Source organism: Lingula anatina, chromosome 2 (genome assembly GCF_051362555.1).
Source record: "Lingula anatina isolate TDL-2025a chromosome 2, LinAna3.0, whole genome shotgun sequence".
NCBI classification, from domain to species: domain Eukaryota; kingdom Metazoa; phylum Brachiopoda; class Lingulata; order Lingulida; family Lingulidae; genus Lingula; species Lingula anatina.
The window spans coordinates 21,918,383-21,934,175 of record NC_141768.1 but is presented as its reverse complement, the minus strand read 5'-3'; the positions used below and the strand labels follow the sequence as shown (position 1 = coordinate 21,934,175).

At 36.1% G+C, this 15,793-nt stretch overlaps 2 protein-coding genes across 3 annotated transcripts; one reads left to right on the top strand and one right to left on the bottom strand.

The window, feature by feature from the left end:
- The first annotated feature begins 145 nt into the window (after positions 1–145).
- Positions 146–7,930, top strand: LOC106172736 (uncharacterized). The gene is made up of 5 exons (XM_013553574.2): positions 146–326; positions 836–921; positions 2,734–2,822; positions 4,150–4,207; positions 6,515–7,930. Exons 2-5 carry the CDS (start codon positions 859–861, stop codon positions 6,626–6,628), a joined length of 324 nt encoding a protein of 107 aa, XP_013409028.1. The 5' UTR covers positions 146–326; positions 836–858; the 3' UTR covers positions 6,629–7,930.
- On the bottom strand, positions 6,946–15,757 carry LOC106172773 (uncharacterized). Of its 2 annotated transcripts, XM_013553656.3 has the most exons (11): positions 15,520–15,757; positions 15,075–15,119; positions 14,430–14,590; positions 14,170–14,291; positions 13,777–13,892; positions 12,583–12,698; positions 12,052–12,186; positions 10,531–11,725; positions 10,178–10,286; positions 9,801–9,899; positions 6,946–9,120 (listed from the first exon to the last, which is right to left on the bottom strand). In XM_013553656.3, the coding sequence occupies exons 1-11, from the start codon at positions 15,569–15,571 to the stop codon at positions 8,964–8,966; spliced, it is 2,307 nt and encodes a 768-aa protein (XP_013409110.2). In that variant the 5' UTR covers positions 15,572–15,757; the 3' UTR covers positions 6,946–8,963. The 2 variants fall into 2 exon arrangements, with proteins under 2 accessions (XP_013409110.2, XP_086859919.1); XM_087003793.1 differs by lacking the exons at positions 6,946–9,120; positions 9,801–9,899 and having other exon boundaries at positions 10,199–10,367.
- Positions 15,758–15,793: the final 36 nt, after the last annotated feature.

Below are 15,793 nucleotides of genomic sequence, written 5' to 3'. Positions count from 1 at the left end.
CCTCTACAAATTATACGTCGATAATAAAATGTTTGGGCTGTAAGCAAACTATTAGGTTTTCATGAGAATCTCACTCTTTCAATGCTAGGATCCAAGCATCTTGGATTCTATTTCAATGTAAACAAGAGAGAACGGCAATCCCACCGTCAGGTATGCCAATATAGTTATTTTTAGAGTCAATGGAGAATCCATGTTGTGACGTCATCGGGCAGTGTGTTTGGCCGCACGTATTCCCTGACCTTACTGTCGTGAGTGAAAACGGAGAAACGAAACCTGCGACACCGTCCCTAGCAGCTGGATATTTGGTTAAAGCTAACAGAAGACAGGTTTGTAATACTCGTAGATAAAAAGGGATTATATTTCTTCAATTTTAGCGTAAAATGGAGTAGTTAATCTACAGTACATGTACATTTGTAGATTAACGAGGATGACACCTAAAATACAGTAAGAAGAATGACTATGTTGCAGCATTCGGGAGCAACAAGGGTTTGATTGAAAATGTTTTTATTTTCTTTGCTGTGGCTGCTATACTGACCGGATTGTTTTCTCAAAATGTCGCCACTAATGTAAAACGGCTTTTATTGCAGTCACAATCGAGGGAACTCTAAACGTGGTCGTGAAGGTCAAACGGTGACATTTGCAAAAACACAAGGAACATAGCCAAGACGCCATTAACTATTTTGAGAGCTTTTGCGTGTTATTCCTGACGTCCATTTTGCAAAATACCATTAAACTATGTGTGTTTTACATACCCTTTTCATAGCTATTATTGTGTTTAGAAAAATTTGGAAAATGCCAGTTAATTACAGGATAATAGTGTTTTTTTTCGCTCCAGATTTTAGGTGGTACCTGTCCAAGATGGGTGTACTTGTTAGATATGTGTGGAAGTCACTGATGACTGCCAGAAAGAACCACAAAGATGTAAGCTTTTCCTTTAATTACCAAGTTAAAAATAGACATTCCTCCTGCTTTATATTGACGTCAAAACTTTTTTCAGTGTATTGTACTGATGATGTATGTGGTATTGAATTTTGGGCTGAAAGGCCATATATTTCTGAACAAAATCTATCCAACAAAATTAAGCCATCTTTGCAGATTTTTTTTTATTAAAAATAGTTTTATATATCTTTGAAATGAGTAATTTAAAGCATTATCTGATAGTTTAAGTTCAAGGGGGTTGAACTCTCAAGTTGGAATTACATCGAGTACATTGATAATTTTGTTTTTTTTTTTGTCTCTTTTACACAGCACACATAATATTATGTGAATGGGTTACTACACATCTTGGCTTTCTTCATCCTAAATATTGATAACGCAATTTCGCGCAGTCCCTCCTGGTTGCTATGATACAGCATTGCTGCCATCTTGTAGTTGCGAACACAAAGGTTTGCATTAACACGTGGAAATTTGTTTCGGGTTTTCAGTACCTTTTTCCTGTTACCTTAAAAAAACGGCTTCTGGCGTTTGTCTTCTATACTTGTCATCATGTCCAAAATTGTAATGATCTCATCTATGTTGATATATAACTGCTTTATTAAAGCAATGTATCGGCCAATTCATGTGTGGTGTCATTTTCCAACAAGGACCGATATTGAGAGTAAACACATTATCAATTTACATCCCCAAATTCGAGCAGGCAATAGCCAGTAATGTATCAGTGTTGATGTCAACTTTGATCAAAGGATATTAAAAGCCTCCCAGATGCATTTTTGTGTGTCACAAATGCATGTGTGGTGCCATTTTGCAACTAGAACCCACATTGAGCGTAAAAAAATATTAATTGGCATCCCCAAATTTGCTCAGTCATTAGCCGGTAACATGAACATATACATGCAGTTTACAGCAGTGTTGATGTCTACTTTGATAAAGTGATATTAAAAGGCCCATGGGTGTGTTTTTGTGTCACAAATGCGTGCGTGGTGCCATATTGCAACGAAAGCCGATATTGAGAGCAAAAAAATATTAATTATCATTCCAATAATAATAAAAAAAAAAAACAGAAGCAAGAAGCATGAATCTATATATAAAGTACACAGCATTGTTGACATCATCTTTATTTGAAAGGTATATAAAAATACCAGCCTGAAAGAAATGTCAGTGAGCCTAAGAAATCAGAGAGAAATTGCGTCATTTTAATTCAAGACGTGATTGAAAGTATCATTATTGTCGCATCTCAGGCTAATTTCTCACATAGAGAGAAAATTTAGAAGATAGAAATATTTTCCTATCGGACTATAGCTAAAAACAAGTATGCTACACTACAATTATACAATTTTGAATGCTCATTTTACAGCAACAAACAAGATTGCCTTTACCACATAGGGCATTTTGAATTCCCCCTAGAACAAACATCAAATTCTCACATAGCTTCCAAATTGTTAGAACAAATTGTACTTATACTTATTTTAAGTTTATTGTCTCATTCCCCCGAAGGACTGCCTCACGTTATCGCCATCTACCTGTCTAAATAACACACAAAGTCATTGATAACCTCGATATGCTTGTTACCTTTGCGGGAGGTCACATGATCCGAACACTCATGGCTAAGCCAAATCCTTTGATCTTTCTCCGTGTTTCTAGTCCCTTTGATATTATGTCCAAATTGAAACCTACTGATTATACAACAGTGAGACAATATCAAATTTGGTTTGTGCCAATATTTTGGTCCGTTTCCCCAACTATTTGTATCCACATATTTATTATACAAAAGATCTTCATTATTTGCTATTCCAGGCCTTCATTGTGGCAGTGTTGTGTGGTGTAGCAGGGGGATTGTCAGCAGTTTTCTCCGCATATGCCCTTTCCGCATTCCCAGACGTGAAGTGAGTAAAAATAGTAGGTGCTATGTAAATCATTCCTACCAAATTTACCATTAAATATGTTAAGGTATTAGCCTTGTACTGAAATGCAGGTTCAACAAATTGTGGTTTAAATTGTTAATTGTACCACCAGTGCACCGCTGGCAGTATACATGGTTTTAGTCCAGACCAGACTCGTCCACCAGTTCCGCTGAAATTTCATCGTTACCGCTTCTCCTCCAAGACTACAAGGGCCTGTGTATCCATCTCTTGGATTTAGGTCACACATAATCTCATCTCGATCCACATAAATTTTTGGCTTTGTCGATGCACGGGTCTAGGCATGGTGCTCGTAGCAATGCACCCTTGTCAAAAATTTGCAAAATTAAAGGCTAAATATCTCCCAAACCATAGGAATTATGGGAAAATTTTCTACAGATGGCTGACCAAAAGTCATATGTGGGGATTTCAAATATTCCCTTGGATATGACCTTTGACCTTTATTTTAAGGTCAAACGGGCAAAAATGGGAATTTTATTCATGCCGATTTTCAGAAACTATGCAGACCTTACCTTTAATATCATGGGCAGGTTTTACACTTACGTTCAACTTACATCTTCTTGAGTTTGAGGTCATTCGGTGCATTTCCATGGGAGAAGCAGCCACAGATGCCAAAACTGAAAATTCTCTCTAATAGAGGGTATCGGAGGAGACAGGATTGTGCTGGAAGTATGACGTCATGTGACGTAAGACATAAACCTGAGTGGTCATTTTTAGATGGAGGTGGTACGTGCTGTAATCATAGCTATGTTTTTGGTCCTTGAAGGACCTTGTGAAAACCAGGAAGTAGTTGGTAACTGACAACTGAATCTTACTTTTTAATTTGTGACGAGATGATTGGATGTCCACACTTCACTTATGAACAAAATAATTGAGAACTCCTGTTACCACATTTTGTAGAACTTGCCAAGCACAACACTGGAAGTGGTGTCCCTTTTTTTTGTTTTGCATACAAATGCGCTTACCAGCTGATGGTACAATACCAGGAGGCAGTATCGTCTCTCTGATCCTCTAGTTTTTAAATAATTTTTCTGTAAATATTAACAATATCCATACACAAATTTGTATGTGAAGCTTGGAAGGGATGCGAGTATAGTAAATTGTAAGAAAGATTTTGGGGTTGTATCATATATAAGTACTAGTAACACATAAATCTGGACATACAGTCTGAGAAATTTACTCCAAATTAGTATACCAGAACTGTCTTCTTTACACAGGAAACATGACATTGTGGACAGTTCATGCTACTTGTTATTGTAAACATCTAATAATGTGTTATTAATTTTTTTAGGCTAGACAAGACTCTTGGACCAAGCCCTTATCAAAACCCCAACAGAGGAAACACACGGGTAAGCCTTGAAATTTGTCACATACATGTACACCTTCATTTTAACAGATTTCAAATTCATCTAAAAGTGGATAACATGTCATATTTTTTGGTTGTGTTTGTTTTAATTAAATTTTTATTATAATCCAAATTGTCCGCCAATCTTTCTATCTTTCTCTATTCGGATTATAAGAAGAATTGAAAGATTGACAGGACAAGTCTGTACATTTGTGTTCATCGTGACTGGCACAAGTATTAAATACTTCACAAAGTCATTTTTGGTTCACAGAACTCTGTAACAGCTGACTTAGGCACCGTTCACATGTAAAATCTATATTCTAAAAATCCATTGGCGGTATCTAGTGATCACGGTCTGTGCCCCGAATTCCCCACGGCGTAATTAACTAGCAGAGCAAGCGAGTTACTTCCAAAGCTATAATTAATTCTTGCCTGTGCTCGGAGGAGATTCTGACACCTTGACGCATGCGCAGTACTAAGTTAGAGAGAAAGAAATGGCAGTTGCGGTTGCTTTGAAAAATGTGTTTGTCGATTTTGAGCAACAACAAGACGAAGAAGATGAGGTCCATATACACACGACAGATATGAGTGCAATCTGATAAACTCCACAGTTTAGAAATACTGCTGTGCATGCATCAAGGGATTTCAGAAATGGGCATTCAGTTATCTGCATTTCGTGGTAGCATAAAGGGCATGTGATATATTTGAAATTGAATAAGCTGGCTTGTGTGGACCTTGAATCATAGGCTTAATCAATTTCAACTTTCAAACATAGGTTGCCTTAAATTGAACATTTTTGGAAGTAGGAATTAGCCCAGTAAAATAGGATAAAACAATTATATCTAAATATCACTGATTACAGTCCTAGACCCATGAATTTTAGGTCGGACCTTTGATGTTATCACCAAACATAATATTGAGTCAATGACAAGTGACATTTTTGTCATCAGAGAAAATATGAAAATATTCAATCAGATGACAACAATTTAAATTTTATTGCAAACCTCAGAAAAGTGCTGCATCTTGTTCAATTTCACTTTCTTGAGGTCTATAAAACCACATATCAACCTCAGCCGGAGTCTATAATTGTATATTATTTGTACCGCCAGCGTAGGCGCTGGCGGTACACATGGTTTTAGTCCTGTCCGGATCGTTCTGCTGGCTCTGCTGCCATGTTACCGTTACCCCTTCTCCTCCTAGACTACAAGGGCCTGCATACCCATCTCTTGGATTTAGGCCACCTATAATCTCAACTTGCTCCACATAAAATTTGGGCTTCGTCGGTGCTGGAGTCTAGCAATGCACCCTTGTCCAAAATTGGCAAATTTAAATGCTAATTATCTACCATACCGAAGGAATTATGGGAAAAATTTCTGTAGACGGCTGACCGAGAGCCATATGTGGAGATTTCAAATATGCTTTTGGATTTGACCTTTATTTCAAGGTCAAACGGGCCAAAATTAAAAAAAAAACGAATTTTTTTACGAAAAAAAAAGTATTTGCACTAATATTCAGAAACTACACAGAATTCAGAAACTATTGCAATTGATCATTATATCTCAAAAACTGGAAAAAAAAAAAAACGCCCACAGTTACTATTGAACTTGAATAGGAAGTCATATACTGGCAATCTGTGACCCTGAAATTGACCTTTGACATAATTTTCTTTCCCTTATATCTCAAAAACTGGCAGAGATACACCCAAAATTACTGTTGAACTTGAACAGGAAGTCATACACTGGTTATGTAACTGTGACCTTGAAATTGACCTTTGACCTACTTTTCAAGATGAACTGCACTTTGCAAGTTTTCTGGCTTTTAAATCTCCAAAATTGGCAAAGAAATGCCCATGGTTACTATTGAACTTGAATAGGAAGTTGTACACTGTGACATTGAAATTGACCTTTGACCTACTTTTTCACCATGAACTGAACTTTGCGTGTTTTCTTGCCCCTCATATCTTTAAAACTAGCTGAGATATGCCCAGTGTTGTCCCTAGGATTTCTCTTTTGTCAGCATATATGCATCACTGACAACACATTTCAAGAAAAACCAATGGCCCTATTTTCTAGAAAATCACAGAAGTGATCAATGTTAGGAAAATACAGTTTTTTTTTGTGCATATTTTGAGAACTTGTTGATTGTATTTTATAGAGCTTGTCAAGCACAAGACTGGCGGTGGTGTCCCTTTTTTTTTTTTGGGGGGGGGGGGGGGGGTTTAATACGAATGCACTTACTCTAGCTAGTGGTACAATATCCGGAGGCGGTATCACCTCTCTGATCCTCTAGTTATTTGTTGTTTTGATTCCAGCTTTTAGAGGTCTCAAATAGTGCCAAGATGACTAAGATGTCTGCAGAAATGCAGGAGCTGAGGCAAGAGATCGCAAAGGCATACCCAGAGAATACAAGAATAGAATTCCAATAATACATGTAGAATTTACTTGCATGCATTAACATCTACTATCCTGACCACGGAAATATGAGATTTTTTTACAACTTGCTGCAGAGCACAGGACTTGGAAATCTCTATCTTAAAATGTTGGTGCACTTCATGGACTGAGGAACTCATGATAATTGCTAATATATATTTCTTGATATTAAAGATTTTTTGGAGCCAATTCAAAATACCCTAGAAGTAATAAGAGAAAATAATGTAACTAGTAGAGACAACATTAAAGACTAGCCAGGTTGTAATATAATTATTGTGATTAATTGGTTGTAATATAAATACAGTAACAATAGTGAAAAAAAAAAACTTAACATTTATTCATCACAGGTTTGTACACATTTCTGGAAAATTTGCATTAGCATTCAGTCGAATGAACATGTTATATTACGTAAACCTATTTCAGTTACTATTGCTACTGACTACATGCATTTTGTTTGTTCTGAAGTGTTTCACATTTCATATGTTAAGCAATGCATGTTACATACCATGTGATACAGATCAAGTTATCTAGTTCTATCAATCTTGCACCTCAGATTTCATATCTCAGCTCTTTGCATCATAAATGGGATAACAACTATTCAATTTGGCAAAAAAAAAAAAAAAAAAAAAAAAAAAAAGGATTTTCCTGGGGTAAACAATTTTCCTATGCTTACCAATGGTTAATGAATGATCAATCTGAACTGACATTCAAAGTAAGTCCCTGTTTTTTTTCCGTAAGTTCTTTTTAATAATCTCTTAAGAGATTATTAAAAACTGAACCATCTATGGAGGTCACGTGGTCTAATGGCAGGCAAATTTTAGAATAATTACGAGTTTTTACTTTTTGGTGGTAACATAGAATTTATTATATTTCTATGAGTTGTTTACAATGTATTAATTGTGAAATATGGACCTCATATGAAGAGTTGTTACCCCTTTAAGTCTGAGTGAAGTTCTTTTTCTTTATGCAGCATTTTCACCTGGTTAACTGCAAAACTGTTAAGATAAAATTTAAGATACTTAAAAGTTGAGAGGTAGAGGTGATATTTACATCTTTTAAGTTGTGGTGGTGCTTTTTGGACATGTACAACATTGAATGGATAATGGTCTACTCAAATTACATTTCTATGTTATGTGTACAAGTAACATAAATAGAAGGGAAGTTATTTCATATTTGTTTTACCTTATTTCTGTGAAATTCGGTGGATGAGGTTTTTAAAATGTAAGTAGTACATTATAATTCCCTCATCAACAAGCAAACTAATTTAATAAAGCATGCTTTCATGGAAAGTAAAGGGGCATTTTGTATCAGTATTGTGTTTTGTAATCAACTTGTGTCAATCAACATAGTTTGAATAAGCATTCATTCCAATTATTAATTTTCATAAATTGTGAAAATGTCAATATATATCAGAAGCTGAAACTAGCTACAGAATAGTTATACAAAAACTTACAACTGTAAAGAAATTCTTAGATTACTTGTCCAGAAGAGTTTTCAAGTAACTTATATGGTTTGCCTATAAAAATGAAAGTCGGTTCTCAAGTAGCCAAACTATTTGGAAACTAGCAGCAACCACTTAAAGACACATATTAAGTGAGTACATACTAACTTTGACCAAATGGCACCATAAAGTTTCAAACAGTATAACATTACTTAAAGTATACAGATATATTAAAATTGCCAAAAAATATTTTTTACTATTTCCTTAATATATAATTCAATTATCTAGATACTTTTAGAGCAAAAATTTCCCTTTTAATTGTATTATTCACCACCCCTTGCACTTCTGCTTTAAAGATCTGCCCCATTTATCCTAAACTAATTCCTTGCCAGGGTATGCTTTTGAAATTTTTTGTTCATAAGATGAAAGTCCCTAATATAAATGTTCTGCCAAACAAGGACATTACTAGGCCTCCTAACTATTAAAGTTAGAACTGATGAAGTGGGATGGATAAGTAGGTCAAGTTTACAAATTTTAAATTGTATTCTGGGCATGAAAACTGCAGTCAATGATCCAATATTTGTAAGTATTATACAAAAACACAGAAATGGGCCAACAACTCCACTTTGAAGTGAAAAGCAATGCTGTATTACCATAGTATAACTAGTTTGTTTTGCTTTGACATTGTGGCATAATACTCGAGTTGTTGTCACAGACAAATAGCTGTGCAGACTAGCCACTCATAGTCCAGGTAATATCATTAGAGTTTGAACAAATAAAGACAAATTTAACTTTTCCACCTTGTGGAAAACAACACGCTGCTACTTATAGAGGGAAAGCAAAGGTTTCATCATATCAACCACATCAAAAGTATATTAACAGTGTTATATCTATCTCATAAAGAATACTTCCTCTAGGACCCTAGATTCCTCTTCCTCAGCAGCTTGAACATCATCCTCAAACTCCACAATTCTGTTACCAAGAGGCCTTGGACTGTCTCCATTTTCTATAGATTCCACTATGTCTACCACTGACATTGCCTTGGAGCTGTAATTGAGATTGACATTTTGTTGATAAAAGTGTATCTGGTTGCTGATGATACTTCATTATAAAGGATCCTGTTAAATTTACTACATTTATTGTTAACATTAATTTTGTCATTCTAAAATTAGCACATTATAAAAACTTCTAAAGAGTTAGTCAACATATTTGATTTAGTGGAATGGCCATGATTACAATACCATTGAAGTCATGACTACAATAGAATACAACTGATACCATGATTATAATCTTATAAACAGTAATAAACCCATAAGTAAAACAGGTATTTGTTTCCAATAATCCCCTTCAGACTTTTTGTTCATTTTATGGAATTTAGCATTTACAAAAAAAACAGGAGCTTGTCAATGTTACATGGAGCTATCTTACTTTCACTGTGTTCAACACAAACACTAGCAGTGACAACTGAAAGCACACATAATTTACATAGATCTTTATGGTGTGTAAATGCAAATTTTTGTCTTTTTTTGCTCTAGTACATAGAACGCCATCAATAGTTAAAAGGTGTCAACATGCCAGCTTCACAACCAATTTACTTTACATAATTCTCTACCGCTTAACCTCCTTAATGACATTCCTTTTTTAAACTTGTAATATAATACTATACTTCCTAACATAAATTATGATAAAACATAAGGTAACAAAGAATTAAAAGAAACCCTTTGTACCTAACAGGGGAAGTCTCTGCAGTTCTCTTCATGGGGCTCGTTTTCTGCCTGTTTAAGTGAAGAGGCAAGTTTCCCTGCTTGTATGTTTTCACTACAGACCTAAGGGAAGAACAAGTTTTTTTACACCGTACAAAATGGAAAGTTGTGTTGTTGATTTCTTAGAAATATAAGTTATAAATAAATTAATAAATTGGAAACAAAGCTTATATTTAGTAAAAGCAAGTAAAATATTTAAAAATAAATACTATGGAAATGATAAAGACCATGGAAATGATAGCCAGAATAAAGCTATTTTCGTTCATTAACTATGTACTTAATGAACAAAAAGTGACGAAAATTTATTGGGGCAGTTGATAATCAATTCAGCCCAAACTCACCTCTGTGCTGGAGACATGACTTTCATGAAAGAACTTCTCTGAGGGGATGTTGCATTACCAGCAGCCCGCTCAGGAGAGATAGATGTAGCTACAGATGTAAGATTGGAACCTACAATAGAATTTTATTTGAAGCAATGTTGCGTGCCTGTAAACTTGTCACATTTTTCAGCTTATTTCAGGAAAACTGAATCTGAAAGATAGAAAGTCAAACTGAGCTTTCTTTAAAGAACAAGAACATTTCACAATTTTTTTAAATTGCCTTAAACAGTGAGATTATTAGTGTTCAATGGAAGGACTGAAAGATACCACATGTCAGCAATGTATACAAACTGGCTATTGCAGATCATACCCACCTCCTTCCTGAAACCTGTCCTCCAGTCTGCTACGAGCCCTACTGGACCTCAAAGGTGACGTGTCCACTCCATGATTTTCCAAGAATTCTAGGTTCTTATCAGTATCAGAAATATCTCCTTCCATTTGGTATGACACAGGTGACTGAGCTTTGTACTGCCCAGCATCAATTGGGGCCTTTCCTTCAAGATTTGATAGAGGCTGAGGAAACTGTCCTGTTTTTTCAAAGTGCATCAGCCTCTGCCGCTGCTCCAACTGTCTGTTGTGAAGCTGTTGTTGTTTTTGCTTCAGCTGCCCCTCTTGTTCTGCCAAGATCTGGCGTAGTCTGTTCTGTTCTTGTATCAAATTTGCTTTCTGTGCGAGCAGTTCTCGTTTTCTCTGCTCAGGGGTGAGTCCTTTATAATACCTGATAAACCCTTGTTCGTTCAGGTGGTCATGAAAATTTGTAGATATTGGAGAGTTGGAGGGTTTTTCAGGGTCCTTGAAACCCTGGTAACCTGCTGCTATGGAAGACTGATCATTTATCTGATCATTGTCCACTGCTGTAGCAGGAAAAGTGTGTCTAATGGGTCCTATTTGAGACATCTGGTTAGCAGCAAATGTGACCCTGGGCGGCCTAGTTAACTGACCACTGTGGTCAAGCATAGCTGACAAGTGGGCTCCTGGGGCATCATTTCCATACATAGACCCAGAGCTCATATGTGAAGTGGACGATGAACCTGGTACCAGAGGCTCAAATTCACCAGCTGCAGTCCTTGATTTCTGAGACTGTTGGAAGCCATCACTCCTCTGTGTGCTGGACATAATAGGGGCCTGCAGAGGCCCATTACCTCCTCTTACATTTCTATTCTCAGGGATATACTCACTGTCTGAATCTAAGCCATGTCTGTTATAGTCGTACCCTGTGCTAGCTTTCCAGTCATACTGATAAGTTAAACCTGGATGCAATCTGCCCCCAACACCTCCAACATCAGCAGGAGGCCTTGAGCCAAAGTTCATATCCTGTGGCTGACTTACAGATACATTTGGTTTATCTTCCTGACTAAACTGTCTTTCTTGAGCAATTTGTTGGTCTATAAAATGTGTATAAGGGTGTGTTTCGGCTGCCTGCACTTGCTGTAGCCTTCCTGTATAACTGGGCATCTGGTAGTTAGAGTGCTGCCTGTGGGTAGGTGTGTATCTCTGGACATCAATAACCTGTAACAGCAGTAGGTATATAAAACTGGCAATGATAGGTCAAAAACCTAGAATAGTAGCATGCAAAACAAGAAGTGATAGGTCAAATATATCATCTTAAGATACTGTACTTAACATCTCCAAAATATCAAAAAAAAAAAAAAAAAAAAAAAAAAAAAAAAGTTCTGGGAACTGTGTCAAGAGGAAACAATTATATCTGACCATGACAGACACAGTGATGGCTATATGTCCAGACAAATAGTGACTGTCCATAAAAAGAAAGGACTAGGTCTTAAATTTCAATAGCCATGTGGTCTAAATGTTAACTTTCCAAAATGATATCTCACCTCATGTGTTCCTCTGCCAGGAGTGCTGACCTGCCCCATAGTAAGCCGTGTGGTGGCCATATCTACACGTCTTTGTACTGGGGGTGGATCAAAACCATGGAATTCATCTCTCTCTGGGACAGGTTCCTTGGCAGTCTGGGAGATGGTTAACATAAGATTAATATGACCCAAACTAGGAGTGTGCAATTTGGCCCAGGTCTCTGGTCCCTTCACTGATCTTATTTACTTTTAACACATTTCTATCAGTCAATACCATTGGGGAAATACTTATTATTTTTGCTTATAGTCAAATAGCAATCTACAACAAATCTTATCTGTTAAACTTAAAACAAATTGTTGACAGAAAAGATTTCCTTTAGCAAAAAACAAAGAATTCACAGAAAAAAACTAAATGTGATAAGCTTGTATGAGCACAGTATGCCATATGTTTTAACCTGTGAATAACACTCCATCTCATTTGCTTAACATATAAATTTAGGCTAAGCAAATAAAGCTATCAAATGCATTTCATATGCAAAAAGTAGTTAATACCTTTGGCGGAGTCAACATCTGTGTGAGAGAGTCATCCAGCTGTTTTTGCTGATCCATCACTTGTTTCTGATATTTCAGCAGCAAAGCCTGGGTGTCAAGGAACTGCTTCTGAAGCTGTGGTCTGTGTTAAGAAATACTACCATACATACAGAAATAATCCAGGTTTCATCATCATGCATAATCATTAATTTTTTGCACCATTTCTTTTTTCTCAAATAAAGTACTTCCACACCACCCTGAGCTTCAGAGATAACTTGACACTAACCTCTTCACAATAGCCTATCTTCATCGTGTCAAGTTACCTCTGACCACATTCGATTGCCCCCGCCAATCAAATTTAAAGCCCGCACTCAATGACTCATTGAACGATCTAGCCAATGAACGCGAACGAGTCAAAGCGCGCTTTTTTCAAATCCGGACCAATCAGAGATAAGGCTCAATATCAGGGACTTGCCGTAACCTGTGGGCAGCATGCAAAATACATCATCCCTCAGTAGATAATGATGCAGGGCCTCAAACTGCTCTGGTTTCAATTCCGATATACTCATATTTTGCAAAGAATCAAGAGATAACTTAACACATTATTTTACGTAGTCACTCGTAGAAGACGCCATGCTTTCTTTGTGTACAGTTATGCACTCGGCACTACTCGGATGTCTCCGCACTCGACAATAACTTTGTTGTTAGCATGGAGCTTGCGAAATCAGCCGAGGATTACCGATTGACGGTCAACCAATCAGCGTTTTCACCAAACTTTGGTGAAAAATTTTGAAACTTGGATTCGATTGGCTTATATAAACTAGGTCAAACTATTTTCGTCAGAGGTAACTTGACACGATGAAGATAGGCTATTGTGAAGAGGTTAGTGTCAAGTTATCTCTGAAGCTCAGGGTGTTCCACACATAAGAAACATTCAATATTATTATTAGTACCAGACCTTAATCCAGTTTGGCAAAAAGACATCTACATACCAATATCCAAAAACAAGTGCTTATCTGTCCTTTTAAACTTGGAAACCTTCATAAATTTTAGTAAAAAAAAAGGGGAAAATATTGACTGACAAAAATTATCTGTAAATCAGATAATGGTCACATCACGCTCTACTTTTTTTTGTTAAGTAATAGTTAGGCTACGATATATCTTTTCTTTTCATAATGTTGTTTTATTGGATAGTTCATAGTTACAAAAGGATATCTTCCCTTTCTCTTATAATTTGTTGTTTCTGTCTCTCAAGCTCAGCCATTTGCTTCTGGTATCTGTCCCTCTCTCCCTGCAGTTGCTGCTGGGCACTGTCCTTCTCTTCTCCAACCCTGCATAACATTTGCATAACTCATGTCCATAAGGCTATTAGAAATGCAATACCACATTTGGGGCAATTTCAAAAGGCTATGACCTAAGGTAAAACTGCTACACTTTCTTCACACATGGCAACTGATTTTTACTGACTTTGAATGATTTGATAGTCTTTTAACCAAACCCAGCTGACTCGTCCTCTTGACAGAAAATTACAAGTTCTATTTCACTTCTGTTGTCCCTATACTATGTAAAATTTTAAGAAATTGTTCTATCTTCAGTATTTTAACTTACTTTGCCAGTTCTTTGATCAAATTTGCAACTCTCTTTTTATCCTCTGGTCGCAAATCCTTCAATGAAGCAGATCTTGCATGTTTTGGACGTTTCTGCCACACATTTTCTTTCTCTTCCCTAGACTGAAACCAAACTGACCTTTATTTGATCTCATTTACAAATATTTTTAACAAACTGGGAATATGCAGATAAAAAAAGCACCATTTAAGCTCCCATTATAAACTATGTATATGGCTTCATTAAAGATTTACACCATTTACCTTAGATTCTCTATCACGATCACTTTTTGTCTTCCTATCTGCTGAGGAATTGGCTAATTCTTCAACAACTGGTGGCCCTTTGGGCACTTGTGGTCTTACTTCCCTGGTTCTTTGACCTGTAATCTTTCTCTGAGGTCGAAGATTACCCATATTTTTTACCCCTTACAAGTAAATTGAAGAATCACTTAATGAACAAATGTAGCTTTATTAATTAGCATTAACACAAACTTGCCACTGATCGTTTTAACATTTGAATACTTTAACATATGGCAAAGAGTATTCCTTGTGCAAAGGTCAAGTAATTATAGCAATTATCTTATTCTAAAAGGACATATACCACATTTTATGTGAAAATTTATTCTAATTGATTATGTAGCCCACACTGCTTTTAGTGGCTTTACATGCAATCCAGTCATACTACATGTAACATTGCAATACAGCACAATACACTAGAAAAATTAATGTGAATAAACAGAGAGAATGATCATTTGCAAAAAAAAAAAAAAAAAAGTGTTATAAAAGTGAAAAATATTGCTGGGACATTGACCTTGTTGTTCCAACTTTAGAAATTGTTATGCTTTATGTTTACGAATATTATCACAATTTTTCCAGTGTATTGGGCATTTAAGTATGACCCTTTATTACCTGGTACATCAACAACTGCTTCACCTGTCTCTTCTATGTCTGAATCTAATATAAAATAATTATGCTTAATAATATTGAGCACTTAGTGAAGCTTATTTTATAACAAACTTAAATGTAGTATATATAAATTTTCGAAATTTATACATGTAAATTGTAAGTTGTGTGCAGGTGCAATGCCGATTATTACAGCTATATTATTGAAATTGTGTGATTTTACCTGACAAAAACAAGGCCATTTAAAATTAACAAAATCTAAAAGAGAAATCACAGGCTCGATTTACTCAAACAAATGTACTTGTTTGGAACTTGGAAATTTGCTGCCTGTATGGAAACGACGCGTACAAGTGTGCTGTGAAAATAAAAAATGTATCAATATCAAAGGACATAATTATAACATTCCAACTGTCTGTAAATATCTGACATTCAAATTTCCGACGTAACCCACCAAATTTTGTCCAAAATATTTCCATTGCACGTCCTCTGCCATATTCCGCCATTTTGAATAAATGCGCCAAGGTTTGTACGCATGGGCAGTCTCTCCCCCAAGGACAGGAGAGAGTTCGTGAAAAAATGTGTGATGTTAGTCATATTGCTGGGTAATTGATTTTGTTGACCCAACTTTAGAAATTGTTATGTTTTGTTTATGAAAAAAATAAGTTAATATGCCCAAAAGTTATTTGCCACTGGTTATTTGCATAAGCCATTTACTTTTCCACGAG

Coding starts and splice junctions, on each gene's coding strand:
- LOC106172736 (XM_013553574.2), top strand. CDS start 859: ATGGGTGTACTTGTTAGATATGTGTGGAAGTCACTGATGACTGCCAGA. Junction 922..2,733: donor CCAGAAAGAACCACAAAGAT/GTAAGCTTTTCC, acceptor TTGCTATTCCAG/GCCTTCATTGTGGCAGTGTT. Junction 2,823..4,149: donor TCCGCATTCCCAGACGTGAA/GTGAGTAAAAAT, acceptor TAATTTTTTTAG/GCTAGACAAGACTCTTGGAC.
- LOC106172773 (XM_013553656.3), bottom strand. CDS start 15,571: ATGGCGGAATATGGCAGAGGACGTGCAATGGAAATATTTTGGACAAAA. Junction 12,699..13,776: donor AATTATAAGAGAAAGGGAAG/ATATCCTTTTGT, acceptor AACACAGACCAC/AGCTTCAGAAGCAGTTCCTT. Junction 9,121..9,800: donor GCAGAGACTTCCCCTGTTAG/GTACAAAGGGTT, acceptor TCTCAATTACAG/CTCCAAGGCAATGTCAGTGG.